This window comes from Toxorhynchites rutilus, chromosome 3 (assembly GCF_029784135.1).
Source record: "Toxorhynchites rutilus septentrionalis strain SRP chromosome 3, ASM2978413v1, whole genome shotgun sequence".
Classification (NCBI taxonomy): Eukaryota; Metazoa; Arthropoda; class Insecta; order Diptera; family Culicidae; genus Toxorhynchites; species Toxorhynchites rutilus.
In genome coordinates, this window is record NC_073746.1 from 64788502 (window position 1) to 64804464 (window position 15963).

The 15963-nt window shown below is 40.3% G+C and overlaps 2 protein-coding genes across 2 annotated transcripts; one reads left to right on the forward strand and one right to left on the reverse strand.

The window, feature by feature from the left end:
* Positions 1–7928: 7928 nt before the first annotated feature.
* On the reverse strand, positions 7929–8411 carry LOC129774805 (adult cuticle protein 1-like). Its single transcript, XM_055778769.1, has 2 exons — positions 8366–8411; positions 7929–8297 (listed from the first exon to the last, which is right to left on the reverse strand). Exons 1-2 carry the CDS (start codon positions 8369–8371, stop codon positions 7929–7931), a joined length of 375 nt encoding a protein of 124 aa, XP_055634744.1. The 5' UTR covers positions 8372–8411.
* A 6547-nt stretch (positions 8412–14958) lies between these two features.
* Positions 14959–15738, forward strand: LOC129779638 (adult cuticle protein 1-like). Its single transcript, XM_055787223.1, has 2 exons — positions 14959–15100; positions 15172–15738. The coding sequence occupies exons 1-2, from the start codon at positions 15095–15097 to the stop codon at positions 15526–15528; spliced, it is 363 nt and encodes a 120-aa protein (XP_055643198.1). The 5' UTR covers positions 14959–15094; the 3' UTR covers positions 15529–15738.
* The last annotated feature ends 225 nt before the right edge of the window (positions 15739–15963 follow it).

A 15963-nucleotide genomic window follows, 5' to 3' on the forward strand; every position in this document is an offset into this window, starting at 1 on the left:
TGAATGGAATGCTCAGCAAGAACAATTCGGGGCTCAACGTGTTAAAAAGTGCCAAGTCTAAAATGTTAACATAAAACGAGAGGAGCGCTAATGCGGTCCACGTCCCAAAACGCTACATGGTTGGTCCCTCATTCTTAAACATTCCTATAGAAATTTCGCCGTCTCAACGTAGTGTTACTTGCGTAATTTTTTTATCAATACTTGAAATTTCTATGCCAAATAACATGCCTTGAAAGCATTCTGAGTGGTAAGCTCTAGAACACGCATGACCACAGTGCAAATCGAAGGAAATTTCTTTGACGAAAAATTTCTCCGACCAGAACGGGAATTCAGCCCGAACCCCCGGCTTGTTAGGTGTGACGCTAACCACTCGACCACGGGTTGGTTCCTCTGAGTATTGAATTTTTCTTTTAGTTGCCATTTTTATCAAATTCCACTAAACGCATAGTCCAAACGTCCAACGTTGAATTTTAATATAGAAGAATAAGAAAGTAACTCAAGCAATATAATCTGCTGACAGAGCACAAGTAAACTTGCTTTCCGCGATAAGAGAAAAATGCTTCCGTTCAATTATCTATCCGTGCACCACACATCATGCTTTCATGCACCACAGCTCACCCGATGCCCGCTAAAAGAGCACATGCGACTACATTCTGTTTACAGCTGAGAGTGGATGACGTCCACTAAAAGGTATTACACGAAGAGAAGAGAGAATGAGCATTGAATGTTCCCCCTCCATGTTTAGCATTCAAACTTCGAATGTTGATGGTTCACCGACGTTGGTGGTAGTGAATCAAGGCAGTTCGCCCGGCATCACGGTGTTGGATGGTTCAAAAGGAGTATTGTTCATGAATGAATAAACGAATGAATGGCATTGGTTCATATTCAGTTCATTCAATATCCAAGCACTGCATATCAGAGATTTTCAGAAATTCATCATCAGAATCAGATGTATCACAAAATACAAAGTTACAAAGTTACAAAGTTACAAAGTTACAAAGTTACAAAGTTACAAAGTTACAAAGTTACAAAGTTACAAAGTTACAAAGTTACAAAGTTACAAAGTTACAAAGTTACAAAGTTACAAAGTTACAAAGTTACAAAGTTACAAAGTTACAAAGTTACAAAGTTACAAAGTTACAAAGTTACAAAGTTACAAAGTTACAAAGTTACAAAGTTATCAGCGTCCACATACCGCTTCAATTCCCGTTTTTCGAAGAATATTACAGTTCAACTCATTTTCAAGATCGTAAACGGATTTTACTATAAAAATTTCAAAATCGTACATTTTTCATCATTAGAAAAAAAGGTGAAAAATCTAACTTTTTTTTTTGCTTGGAGGTAAAGTGATCACATAGTGGGGGCAATGTGGTCACCCGCACATATAAAGCTAAATGGGATATATTTATTCGTATTCTCGTTCAAATTCGTTCAAATCATATTTGATATAGGTAGGTACATGTATGAAATAAGCTTGGTCTATTCACCTAGTGTCTCAATTTAAATTTTCTCATGCATACAAAAACGTAGTAAGAAACACATAACGTTTCGCATAAGGAGCTGTCCACATACCACGTGGACAGAAAAAGTACCATTTTAGACTCCCTCCTCCCCCACCGTGGTCAAGCGTGGACATTTTCATACCCCTCCCCCTGTTGTCCACGTGAACATTTTTCCTTGTTTTACTAGAATAATTGATGAAATAACTGAAATGCGCATAAATTATGTTTTAATTCCATTCAAGTTTATTTGTTCAAATTTTACTAGCTGTACCCTGTCACGTGTTACTGTGGTACATTGAGGTTTTATGGCAAAGAAACGATTAGCAAAACAAAGCATATATTTCGTATGATTTCAATTTTAGATACTTGAAATACTTTGTTTTTGTATTATCTGCGATAAGATATAAAGTCTATCTGGTTTCCCAACACGGTAACGTGCAAAATACAGTTGAACAATCCACATCCGAATTTAAACCACACATTCCATCATAAAGCTTCTTGAGGTGTTGGCAGTAGCAAAAATAATCCTTGAAGTGTGTTGTATATTTTGTCATCAGTACCGAACTTTTCGAGCGCACACAAACGAACAGAAAAAAATTATAGGAGGTTGTGTCCAAGATACGACCGCATTGTTGACGTAGAACTACGCTGTTATTTTCTATAAGTCGCTTGTTTATACCTTCGGATATTATTCTATACTGCTGTGAAATTGTAGAAACTACTGCATAGTAGAATAATCTCTGAAATGGTTTTCTCATTGTATAATTCTTGCCCTCGCAGAACAATACACTAGCTGATCTTATGTCGCAGTTTATTCCATGTGAATGCATTGAAAATTTACCTCAAAGGCCACCGGAATAGCGTTCGGCTACAGTCGATTATATACATGTTGCACCAGTACCATTATTCCACATCTCATAACTACATCAATATATCTATGGCACCGCATGGAAATAACAACAATGACAACACTTGCAAGTATCAAATATCATGCTACATGTTATTTAGTATTGCCTCAGTGGAATCGCACCTCTAGGCATCGTTCGTATAACGTATACCAAGCGCCGAACAAGCGTTCGCCATAGCATGCATACAGAGTCATACATTGGTGGCTTGAAACTACTAGGAATATAAACACTTCTCATCACTTTGTGCTATAATCACATACAATATTCCAGAACGACATTTACATTCTTCTTGGTGACTAAACAAGCAAAATAAACTCTTTTTGTTAATATCAACAACGTCGAAGGGGGTCTCCGTAGCCACATTGGTTGCGCGTTCGCTTAGTAAGCGATCGATCGTGAGTTCAAAACTCAGGGCCCCCATTGACCATCTTTGTATTGTTACAGAATAACTACGTCCACGCAACAATCATCAGCGATGGAGATCGATCCACGGTCGAAATAAGATCGATTCATCCATACAACTGCTCTGCTCTGCAGAAATATCGGGCTGCTGGATCAACGACTGTCTCCGCTGTCCAGTCTTAACTGTGGATAATGGAAGAACAGATAGAAAACTCTTTCGCCTAAATGGCTTCTGTGTAAATATGTACCATTTGCAATGGTATAGAAGGGAATATTCTAACGCCGAAAAATGGCAACTGTGTAATGTGCTAATTATAGATATGATAAATATGTGACATGTACACGATTAAAATTCGGCTCTGTTACAGCTAAAATGCTAATGAGCCTAAAATAAACAAAAGGGATAAAAAAAACAACGTCGAAAACAGTAACATTGCTTCATCACGATCAAGATTAGCGCAAATGCAATCCTATGTATCAGTTGCCACAACTGTTTTCATCATATTACTTATTTATTATTGGTGTGCATATTTATTGAGTGTTGTTTATTTATTTCAAAATTAATTTATTTACAATATTTTTGTGTATTTATAATTATTTATTTATTTATATATATATAGTTATTTATTTATTTATTTATTTATTCATTTATTTATATACTTATTTATTTATTTATTGATTAGGATAGTAGGATAGTTAATTATTATTCAAATATCAAAATTTAAATTCAAAAATTCACACTGAAACATTTACAGTGTACCTGTACTAAGTCACAACCGAAAGTAAACTAAAAGATATTCCAGAAAGTATACTTAAGAGCTTAGATTTCCCATCCCACCTCCCTGGAGCTGGGCGAAAGCTCAATCGCAAAAGTTGTTCGGCCAATGAGTGTCTGTTCGCGCAGCGCTTACTTTCGTGGCCTTGAGTTTGGGGAGGGGAATGAGAAGGTCGTATTCAAGGACGGTTAGTTGAAGCAAGATGCACACAAGGGGACGCTTTGGGGAAATTGTCTTCGGCTGAGCTTGAGCTCTGAATCGCGAGATACCCTGCGGTTTATCTGAGGACTACAATGTTCTTCGACCATTTTGCCAAGAACTGTCCGACATCGCGGAACCATTGTGTGTTTTGTTCGTGATCGCTAATTTGCCATCATTTGTTCCTAGTTAGCAAACAAACGCTCAATAAAATTTAACGAGCAAAAAAAGCGACTACAACAGGGAAATTCCTCTTGGCTAGACCCGACAAACCAAAACGCGTCGGAGAAAAGGCTGCGCCGTTACCATCGCGCCTTCAACAGACCCGCTGGAAGCTATCAACCGGTGGAGAATCCGCCGCAAAGAAGCAGAAGGAGTCGGTGAGGAAATTTGTGTCCTCACCGCACTCCCCAGGTACCCTGTTTTGTCCATGTGCACATGTGATGTCCCCATAGTTTAAGCAAAAGTTAAATGTACAAATAAATTATATAAATGTAAATCGGTAGTCCATTTAGAAAGTTTTTCGTCATGTCGTTTGTTAGGAATAAAAGTCGTTAGTATAAATGTGAGCCTGTGATTGTTAATTTTTATTTCATAAAAATTTCACGTTATCCGTGTATCGAGGTTAATGTCTGGAATTCTTGTCGTCAACATTTTTGTTTCCCAGATGGCCGTTCCAGTCTGGTGGATTGTTGTTGAACATTGCCTATGATGAGAAAACCCTGTAGAGGTTTTCCGTCGATCTTAGGGTGATTCTCAGGTGTTTGGTAATTTTCTTGGAGCTTTCTTCTGTCAGCCTTCGCTGACTGGAATTGATACAGCTCGACCGTTCTCCGATCCTTATAAAAGGACACAATTTAGGCCTGCGTGTCAGGTCTCTAGCTGGGCAATCGAACACGGCGATTGGTCCTCGAAAGAGGTGGCGCTTAAGCCAATCGCTTAAGAGAGGACGGGTGGGAACGCTAATATCTTAGCCTTCTTCGAGCTGGCCGTAGGTTCCGGGTTGTCTTTTGAAACCCGGTCCGCTACACCTAGTTGAAGGCAGTTTTGCGACAGGCACGCGAACCCAAATAACTTATAACATTCCAGTACGACACTCAAGATATCTGGTATTCCCCAAATATTTTTTTGGCGCACAACCTTAACGCCTGATTCGCCATAACGTCAGTTTAATGCATTGATGCAATGTCAAAGGCACCAACGAAGCCCTGCTTGGAAAAAGACTGAATTATGCCACACAGCTTGTACTCTGCTGTAACACCCATCGAATTCACTGATGAGTTTGTCAAGAGCGACCGCCTTCACTACCAGCGGGGAGAGCTTGATTTTGGTTGCTGCCTGGGTAACGGCGTTTACATTTTCGATCGACGCGCCGAAATCGCTACTTCGCTGTTGTTCGATGCGGTGTCACACTCGCGAAGGCTCGGTTCAGTGCGAGCGCTTTTCACTGCACCAACATCGTGTGCATCATTAGATGACGCTTGCCTCGAAATTTTATTGCCCCTGGCAATGCGTTCGTTTTTTTTGCAGGGCCTGGAGGAAGCCTCCCTTCCACTTCTTCTTGCACATCACACATCACGCGAAGCGTCTAATTTATGACGCGGAAAGAAAAACACACGATACGAGGGTCACTATCTATATTTCGGGAATTGGCAACACTGATGTCATGTGAGTCCATCTGACGGTTCCATCGTAAAGTTTGACATTTTTGACGATATACGTACTCAGAACATTTTGTCATACGGACGCTATTTGTTTATTTTATATTTAGTTGAAAGTTTGGTCTCGGCAAAAAAATAGAACTGAATCGTGAACATTTTCGTACGATGATTTTTTGCGACTTTCGACGTGAATTATCACAACAAGTGTGCGTCAATCAACTTAATTTGACTTTCGGCGATGAAGCTCCATCAAAAACCACTGTGTATCGCTGGTATAGTGAATTCAATCGTGGTCGTAGTTCGCTGTCCGACGAGTTTCGTGAAGGTCGTCCAAAATCGACTGTAGTGCCAGAAAACATCAATGCTGTGTACGAAATGATTAAGCAAGATCGTCATGTAACCTATTGTGAGATTGAGGCATCCCTAAGCATTAGTTCCACCAGCATATATGCGATTTTACATGAACACTTAGTTGTGCGAAAATTATGTTCACGTTGGATCCCACATAATTTGACAATCGCTCAAAAAAAGGCTCGTGTCGATTGGAATAAATGCTTTGAAAATTGGTTTAAGCGCATGCAAAAGTGTATCGATCATCGTGGCGAGTACTTTGAAAAACAATAAAAATATATTCGCAGCTTAACTATTTGTTTTTGTTCCTATTCCCGAAATATAAATAGTGACCCTCGTACGAATAACGCTGAGAAAACCACACGACGATATCCAAGTTGGATTACCACTGGTGGGGTCCAATCTTAGATCGAAGCGCAGCGAAAGCAAAGTGATCTGGATTGCTCAACAGTCCGATGCCGAATGAAAGTTTGCCTCAGCGAAATCCACTGTTTATACTCTAGGCAAGTGTTCCCCTTCATTCTTCTTCTTTTCCTTTGTTCACAGAGACTTTAAATCCTACGATTTCCCCTTCGTTGCTCGTTATTGACAGCTCTGTTCGGGAAAGCACACAAATGAACGGAATAAATGTATGGGAAAATGGAAACCCTTAAAGTTTTCATGAATTTTTTAAGTTCTACGTCAAAAATTTCATACATAAATTATAATAAAACATAATAAATAATAAATAATTTCAAGGAAAGAAAAGATAAAGTAGTAATTTTAAGACATTATTATCCTAAGACTAACTATTCTCGATATAAAACAATATGTATAGGAAGTTATATCTCATGAAAAACCATTTACGTATACCATGAAATTTCAATCTCAATCGTTTAAAGTTATAGTTTTGGGTTATGGGCGTCTATGCATACTCCGTAACTATGAAAGTTTGATCAAAGGAAGTTTACATGAGATATTTTTAAAATATAGATTCCACTGAAAATTTCAATGATATGAGAAAAAAATATGAACGTTCGCCTGAGCTGCACTCTCAGACGGCTCAATTCGTTTATTTATAAATATGGACAGTTTTGAAATTCTATAAATGTAACAGATTTTATTTAATTTTGAATGTATAGATGATTGTATATCAAAGATATATTTTGTACCCCCTGCCCCCTCTCCATGGACTTACCCCCTACCCCCCTAAAGTTGTCCACGTGGTATGTGGACAGCCCATAATGAGGCTTGTTTTAGTTGGAGTGGCATATATTTCCAGGGTCAAAGCCACAAAAGAAACTTCTTCAAGAGCAGAACGTGATGAGGTATATCAGCTTTAGTAAACAGAACATTGTAAGTCTTTATTCACCTATGACCACTTTGCCCCCAAACATTAATCGCTGAGATTAAACAAAATATCTGTTCACCTCTCCTAGAATACGTGAACAATCGTCCAATCTGATGATTTGTCCAACATATCAGAGTGAATAAACTAAATTTCACGAGAAATTCCTTAGATACCATGCGCACAGAACTACGGCCCAATGGCTATCGAGAGAACAATTTCTGTTTTTATTTATATTTTAACATTTTGACAGCTCTACAGAAGTACAGGGTGACTCAAAAGTCATTAAACTCTTCAAACATAAGGTGACTATCAATACGGTTTCAATAGTCAATAGTTACACTACCAAACAATCAGGTGACCACTTTGCCCCCACTACCCCTACCAGAAAAATGTACCGTTTGATAGACCGACGGAATCGTTGGCCCGTATGTTTTCTAAGATGAAGATGGTTGCCATGATTATTACGGTTCTTCAGCATGGACCACCTCAAGCATAATCGCGGTCAGTGTGTGCAAGAAATTATTTTCAAAAATTAAATAACAGAGACAGAGACGGTTCAAATGGAAATGCCCTTCACTTTCCTGCAATTTGTGTGTGCTTTTTTCAAAAAGAAAAATGGACCCCTCAACAATCGCCCTTTATAAACCATGCATGTTCTTGTATAGTGTAAATTTATAAATTTCAAAAAGTAAAACTCAGAGTATGTTAAATCTTTAATATTTATTTACATTATCCTTAGTGACTCTCAAGATTCCGACAAAATTATTCTCGATGTGACATATATTCAACGATAAAGCAGTCTAGATAGTTCCTGGTGCTGGAGCGAGATTGAGCTGCTTCTGGGAGATGGCATGGCCAGCGAGTGGCGCAACGTGAACGGCACCACGGTTGGCGTTTACGGAAACAGCTCCGGGAACAACTCCAGCATGATGAGCAACCGAAGCAGCTGGAACACCCCAGTGAGCAGCGCCCCAATGTCCAGCATCTGACCAAGCTCCGTCCCAGTGAGCAGCAGCTGGCCACGCACCGTAAGCACCGGCATTCGACCAAGCACTATCCCAATGGGCAGCTGGCCACGATGGAACATTAGCCTGGACAACGGTTCCCCATGGTTCCCAACTGGCTTCCGCAGCAACGGCGAAGGCGACAAGAGCAACGGCAATGATGCACTAAAATTAAAATAATGTATTTCCCGATATCAAAATTTCACTTCGAGTTTACAATATAGAAAATTTACCTTCATTTTGAATATTGTTTGTGAGACTGAGGCTCTGAACGTTGGAACACTAGAACTGTTTATGCTGTTTATCAAGGACCCAGCTGTAGCTTTTATACCATAACAACAATATTCACAAGTGAGCAGCAAATGATACTCATGAAGCCCCAGATGGGAGTATTCGAGCGAATTATTGACATATGCGAAAAAGTGAAAGAAAAAAGACAGGAAACCGCGTCTAATGTTTAACGACGAGTTTATATTTTTAACCAAAAAAAATCGATAGCTTAATTTTATACAATTATGATCCGTGAGTTGGTTTAATGCATATTCTCTATAAGCTACCTGTAATCAACATTGAAGATATCCCCAAGGGTTACTAATATTTTTTGTCTGAATTAGCTTTGAAAAATAGAGCAACAATTATTGTAATATGTCATATAAAGGGTGTGTCACATCAAATTGCATCACGGAAAAATCGCTGTAGAAATTTAATTTTTAGGAATTATATCTTCAGCTTTCGCTTATAATCAGATAAGAGAGTGTAGATCACGTTGGCCATGCTTCACTGTCAATTTTTCGTAAATTTGGAAAAATGTAGTCGAACGAAAAAGAGCGTCGTGAATTAATCCTGCGCACTCATTTCGAGAATCCGGAGTTGTCACATCGGGACATCGGTAAGATGCTGGGAATCGTCCAATCCACGGTCAGCAGAGTACTAAAACGATACTTCGAGAACCTAACCATCGACCGGAAGGTGAAGAACGGCAAAAATGAATGTTCCGTCAGTGAAAAAGATCACAAACGCGTAGTTAAGCAGTTTAGACGTGATCCGAGAAGTTCGGTCCGGGATGTCGCCAATAAGCTGCATTTGTCAAGTTCATTCGTCCAGCGGACCAAGCAGCGGGAGGGCCTGCGTACATACAAGGTTCAGAAGGCTCCTAACCGCGACGAAAGGCAAAACATGGTGGGGAAGACGCGAGCCCGGAAGCTGTACACCGAAATGCTGACGAAGCCGCATTGCCTGGTAATGGACGACGAAACCTACGTCAAAGCGGACTTTCGTCAGCTGCCGGGCCTGTTGTTCTTCTCCGCAGAGGACAAATTCAGCGTTCCGGAGGAGATTCGCAAGCAGAAACTATCCAAGTTTGCCAAAAAGTACATGGTGTGGCAAGCGATCTGCTCTTGCGGAAAGCGGAGCGCCCTCTTCGTGATGACCGGCACGGTAAACGGGCAGGTTTACCTTAAGGAGTGCCTACAGAAGCGCTTACTACCACTATTGAAGCAGCACGAGGGCCCGACCATCTTCTGGCCGGATCTCGCTTCGTGCCACTATTCAAAGGACGTGTTGGAGTGGTACGAAGCCAACGGGGTCACCTTCGTGCCAAAGGAAATGAACCCGCCCAACGCGCCGGAGCTTCGCCCAATAGAGAAATATTGGGCGATTATGAAGCAGGCCCTCCGGAAGAACCCAAAAGTTGTCAAATCGGAGGCGGACTTCAAGAGAAAATGGATTTCTGTTCAAAAAAACTACAACCTGACGCTGTTCAGAACCTTATGGACGGGGTAAAGAGAAAGGTGCGAGCATACGGGCTTAAGCTCGAAGTATGAATAAAAAGAAAATGCCAAAAGTTGTTTAATAGTTTTTATTTTACTGTCTAAAATTTTCAAAAGGATCGGTCTACTGGGCGAATTTCTACAGCGTTTTTTCCGTGATGCAATTTGATGTGACACACCCTTTATTCGATTACAATGGTTTTAAAATTTATAAAGAACATGGGTATAAAATATTTTCAAAATCCGTGTTATTGAAATGATTGTTTCAAAAAAATGGAATTGTAAGCCAGATCAGTGCTTCGAATATTGGTTGATTGATTATTTCTGAGGTGAACTGCTTTGAATGGGCCATAATGATTTTTGATACTGATAATTATTAATTATTACAAAATTATCAAACAACAAAATTACAAACAACGTTAATAAATGGCAGTGAATTTTAATGTAACAAAATTGATAATTTAGATCAGGTTAAGAATAATATGTGATGGAAGAAATCACATCTAGGCGAACGCGTCATATCATCATTACAGTTCAAACGAAAACGAAAAAAACAGGAAGTGGGTTATATCTATGGTATAACCGCAAGGGTGACGTAGGACTATCGTTGATTTAGGGATCATTTGTTTGAAGTTGAATCTAAATCCATCCTGAACGAATGAATAAATAAATATTTGGGTGGCTTCAAAAACGAGAGCATTACGTTGGAGGCTCAAGGTTATATGCATTCAATATTGGATTCAAAAAACCTTGTTCTGAAGAATAATCTTCAGAAGCTTTCCTGTTAACTGCACTTGATTGACAAACCACAAAACCAAATGTATGTGGTCGCAGTATTATATGGATAGAAAAAAATTAAAATAAACTCGCTTGAATGTAATTTTCAATTCCAAGGGGAACTGCCAGATTATTTTTCAGCAACGATCATTTCTTTCCAGGTTTCTTCTCGATAACCAGCAAACGAAAAGAGTTGCGCGCGTGTATGTGTGTGTGTGTGTGGCGGCTGCTTCAATGTCTTCCCGAGGAACCGTATTTTGATGCTCTCTTGGTCACCTTCTCTTCTCCTTCTGATCGATCGGCTTTTCTGCGCTCCCTCTCAGTTAAAACAAACTGATTGCATTTCAGGTCAGGTCAGGCCAGGTAATGAATCCCTCGATCCCTCGCCGTTCAACTCGTTCAGTAACGATGTTGTCTTGTCGATGTCCTCAGGCGTCGTGCACAAATTACGTAACGCTAAAAATCCGGATCTTGAAACCCCTCCCCCCCCCCCTTACGTAACGCAATTTCCTATCTCTAATAAACAGAAAGTAACGCAACATCTACCCCCTCCCCCCTTATCGCGTTACGTAATTTGTGCACGACGCCTCACGAAAAATGAATGGGTTTCACCACCAGAATATCATTTAAGTATGCTTTTCGTGCGTGATTGAATCGAGAGAAGGTGTGGTTTACGATGGCAATTTGGAAGGCAAACTAGAGGAGAATAAACTCTCTGAGTATGAAAATTTCGGCGACTGAGCAATATCGATTGAAAATTATATAATTTTCGCGATACGAAACAATTTCCGTTGCGCGCGCATACAATATTAGATACGAAAATATCCTACTGATGGGAAAGAATAATCTTCCGAAGCTTTCCAGCTAATTACACTTGATTGAAAAATTACGAAATCAAATGTATTTGGTAGCTGTGTTATATGGTTAGAAAACATTAAAATAAACTCTTTCGCATGAATATATTTTTCAATTCCCAGGGAACTGGCAGATTGTTTTTCAGCAACGATTAGATCTTTCCGGAATTTTCTCGATGCTGTATGGCATCCAAACGAAAATTCTCGTTTCAGTTTGGCCTGCAAAAAACTTTTCTGAACTCTAATCCATCAAATTTGGAGCCCTGAAAAGGGCCGTTGATTATATGCTAAGCTAATATAGCACGCTCTCCTCGGATACGATGGGCCAGCTGGATGTCCTTGGGCATGATGTGACGCGTTTTGCGTGGATAGCACACAAATTTGTATCTTCGAATAAGCCTCCTGCAGCGTCATAACCGCGGAACTTTGGAAGCGCAAGTCGGTTTTGAAATCCTGAGCAGTTCAACGAACCAAATGCTGCAAAGGTAGCTTGCGGATCAGTGACTTCTGATAGCGACGAATTTTACGCAAAGTTCCCGGTCGATAGCGATGTGGCTTCTCCACACTTCCTGCGGCTGGTGCGCTTATCCGAGCTGCTTTCGTGGTGCCTTACCACCGAAAGACTAACGAGCTGTCTGCTTTGTCCCAAACAAACGAGTCCTCACGGTGCGAGAGTAGAGTAAGAAATGAACAAAAGCAAAGGAAGCGTCATTTTATAAACCATAAAAGTATAGAATCTAAACCCCACCCTTATTATATTCGTTGCTTACCCTGAGAGAGAAACGAATAACATCGAAGTAAGTATACAGTAATGTATTTGAATCCGGACACTTTGCGTTACATTTAATACCATACCGCAGCCACAACATTTTCTGCATGTTGAATTAATGCGATTGATTAGTAACTATCAAGAAACTATCAGTAACTATATTAGTAGCTAAAATAAATTCAACATGAAAAAAATGTTATGGCTGTGGTATGATATTGAATGTAATGCAAAGTGTCCGGATTCAAAAGCATTACTGTAAAAAAGAGTTAACTCGACTGAAAATTTTTCGGTTCGGCCTGCAAAAACGAAATTAAGAGCCCCCGCAGACTGCAGACTGACTTGTCGACCGATAGTTCGGTCGGCTTCTTAATCAGTACGGAGAGGTATGCATGTGCGCACATTACACCGATTCCGTTGGGTCGGTGTTTGCACCAGTAGCCGTTCCGACCAAACTGTCGGCTGAAGAAAAGTCTGTAGTGTGCGGGGGCTCTAATTGAAGTGTACAGCATAATGCATAGACGTAAGTATGAGCTTCCCCATCTCACATACGGATACGAATGATTTCAATAACCTGTTTTCGAAGCTATCATTAAGCTATTGAAACAATTTTTCGACTCAATAAATAGCAATCATATAACTCTTGGACATTTTATCTTTTGTATGAAATTATTATCATACTATTCCGTTGATCCCAAGCAGAATGAATCACGCTTAAAGAAGGAATGGATTTTTTCTTGGAATTTACTCAGCAAAAATAATGCCCTTTCCCAACAATTAAAAACGACAAACGGTAAACAGTTTCATCAAAATGATTTCTTCGATATGGGGATATATTCACTACATCATGTCATATATTTCATATTTTTCATTATGAAATCCATATCCATGGCACCTATCGGTATCGAATTATCATCGACACCACGATTTTCGCTAAATGCTCCTTTCAGTTCGGCCTGTAAAAAACTTTTCTGAGCTCTAATCCATCAAATTGGGATCCCTGAAAAGGGCCGTTGATTATATGCTAAGCTAATATAACACGCTCTCCTCGGATACGATGGGCCAGCTGGATGTCCTTGGGCATGATGTGACGCGTTTTGCATGGATAGCACACAAATTGGTATCTTCGAATAAGCCTCCTGCAGCGTCATAACTGCGGAACTTTGGAAGCGCAAATCGGTTTTGAAGTCCTGAGCAATTCCACGATCCAAATGCTGCAAAGGTAGCTGCGGATCACCAATTCGGTCGACTTCTGATAGCGACGAATTTCACGCAAAGTTCCCGGTCGATAGCGATGTGGCTTCTTCACCTATCCTGCTGCTGGTGCGCTTATCCGAGCTGCTTTCATGTGCCTTACCATTGCACCTCTAATAAATTGCCGAAAGACGTGGTCTTAGGTTGATCGCACTTGATTGAAAAAATCCAAAACGAAATGTATTTGGTCGCAGCATTATATGAGTAGAAAGCAAATAATCGCTCGAAAATGACTTGATTTTAGCGATGATGTTTCACGTTTTTCATGTTACGCATCCAATATTGGATACGAAAGTTTTCCACTGATGGAAAAAAAATATTCAGAAGCTTTCCTATTAATTGCGATTGATTGAAAAATCACAAAACCAAATGTATTTGGTTGCAGTGTTATATGGATAGAAAACATTAAAATAAACTCTTTCGCATTAATGTATTTTTCAATTCCCAGGGGAACTGGCAGATTATTTTTCAGCAACGAGAATTCCGCGCGTGTATATGTGTGTGTGGCGGCCGATGTTTCAAGCGGAACCGTGGCATCACTCTCCTCCTGATGGATTCCCTTCTGGCCTTAGGTGCACATACAGGATCTTGGTGACACCGTTCATTAGCGCTTTCATGATAAACGAAAATAGCTTCACAACACAGCGACAACATGCTCCAATCGCTGTTCAATCATAACTGAGGGGGTTTACGAGCGGCGCTCGCTTATATACCGATTGGTGATTTCAATAGCCTGTTTTGAAAGCAATTTTAAGACTATTGAAACAAGTTTTTGGATGAAAAAGTAACAAGTATATGACGCGTAGACCTTTTATCTTTCGAATGAAGTGTTTATCATACCATTTCGTTCAGTTGTTTAAGAGCTATTAACGCTCAAAATCTCGGTCTCCGACGTAACGCTTTCATTTTCGAAACTTTGGTTTTACACCCCGGTATAGAAATGAAAGACGTAGTCCTACGTCAAAAAAGTGATAGAATTTTTACCATGCTTGGAGACCTTTCAAAACAAATTAGGATAACAAATCAATCAGAACCACTGAAAAAGTACTCTACTGAAGGAGCAAGATCACACAATTTGCAAGAAAATAACCGCTCTTTGTGCATACAGGTGTCAAAATTGGAGCAATTCACCACTCCCACTTCCCAATCGTCACCCCGCCGATTACTGTCATTGAACGACGCTCAGTTTGGACCCGAATAACTCTCGGTAAGACCACACCTACACAACGATAGACATCGTCGACAGCGGGGACCTAAAGAATCGATTGCGTTCGGTTCGGTGTCTTGAAGAATGCAACAAATTCATACGACAGCAACAACAAATGGTGTGCGGAATGGAGGACATACTTTCGCGCTCCGATTCACTGGGGGCTGGTTCGCACAGCTTTTCAATTCGATTGGTGAGTATGGTGCACACTTTACCTAGAAAGGAGTGATTCTGTGTTTCAGTATAAAAACCACTGCCGGGTTCTGAGTCGAATCATAACAAGTATACGAACTGCTCGAAGCTCACCCATCCCAAATAAAAAAAAATCTTACAAGATGAAGGTATTTTGTTCTCATCGGTAGTGTGAAAAGTGCTGGTGAAAACGGTAAAATGTTTTTCTATTTACTTCTAGTGCGTCATTGCCGCTGTTGTCATTGCTCTCGCCGTTGCTACGGAAGCCAGCTGGGGACCGTGGGGAACCGTCGTGCAGTCTAACGTTCCAGCGTGGCCAGCAGCCCATTGGACTGGTGCTTACGGAGCGTGGCCAGCGGCTGCCGATCATTGGGGCGGAGCCGCCCACTGGGGTGGTGCCTGGCCAGCAGCTGCTCATTGGGGTGTCCCAGCCGCCTCGGTTGCCCACCATGCTGGAGTTGTTCCCGGAGCAGTCTCCGTGAACGCTAACCGTGGCTCTGTTCATGTTGCCCCACTCGCAGGTCATGCCGTGTCCCAGAAGCAACTGAACCTCGCTCCAGCTCCAGGAACCATCTAGGATACCAAAAAATAGATTGAACCCATCCATCAATTGACTAAATAGAAACAAAATGCGATAAACCACTGCCATTCTCGTGATACTGACGCCGAAGTTCTACGTTGTACGTTTTACTCATTATCATTAGAGTATATATATTCAACGATGTAAATAAAAATGAATTCCCAAAACGTGAAACTGAATGTTGATTAATTTAATGATATGATGATAAAAAAAATCTAGAATAACCTGCTGTTCCGCCAAAATTAAGGAAAAAATAAACATATAAATAATAATGCTCGTTCATTCTTCAGTCAAACTTCATGTATGCGGTAAATTATCGTTTTATCGACTGAAATTCTTTTCTGGGTTTGATTGATATAATTTTCATTGAATACTGTTACAACAAGATCATCAGAATAAGTCAATGATATGGGATCTAACATGTCTATTTTT